The sequence below is a fragment of the Tupaia chinensis genome, unplaced genomic scaffold (genome assembly GCF_000334495.1).
Source record: "Tupaia chinensis unplaced genomic scaffold, TupChi_1.0 Scaffold149964_1, whole genome shotgun sequence".
NCBI classification, from domain to species: domain Eukaryota; kingdom Metazoa; phylum Chordata; class Mammalia; order Scandentia; family Tupaiidae; genus Tupaia; species Tupaia belangeri.
In genome coordinates, this window is record NW_006209805.1 from 1,007,787 (window position 1) to 1,008,078 (window position 292).

Genomic DNA, 292 nt, shown 5'->3' on the forward strand with positions numbered 1-292 from the left:
CACCCACCCCCGCGGCCCCCGCGGGTACCCCAGGCCCAGCCCAGCGCCCAGCCCAGCCTGATTGCCGACGAGACCCCGCCCTGCTACTCCCTGAGCTCCTCGGCCAGCTCCCTCAGCGAGCCTGATACCCAGCCGCAGCACACAGGCCGGCCAGCCAGAAGGCACCGGGGCCAGGAGCCAGGCACCCTGGACCCTGGTCCCGCAGGGGGCCGCGACAGCTCCCCCAGCCCGCGGGCCAAGGAGGAGTTGCTGCAGCGCTGCATCGGCTCAGCCCGGCCCAGGCGGCGGCCCC

General features: G+C 76.0%; 1 protein-coding gene across 1 annotated transcript in view; it reads left to right on the forward strand.

Moving 5' to 3' along the window:
• APC2 (APC regulator of Wnt signaling pathway 2) overlaps window positions 1-292 on the forward strand; it is a 17,707-nt gene that overhangs the window by 13,549 nt on the left and 3,866 nt on the right. Inside the window, 1 exon segment of the mRNA XM_027769568.1 lies at window positions 4-290. Coding sequence (XP_027625369.1) covers window positions 4-290 — 287 coding nt within the window.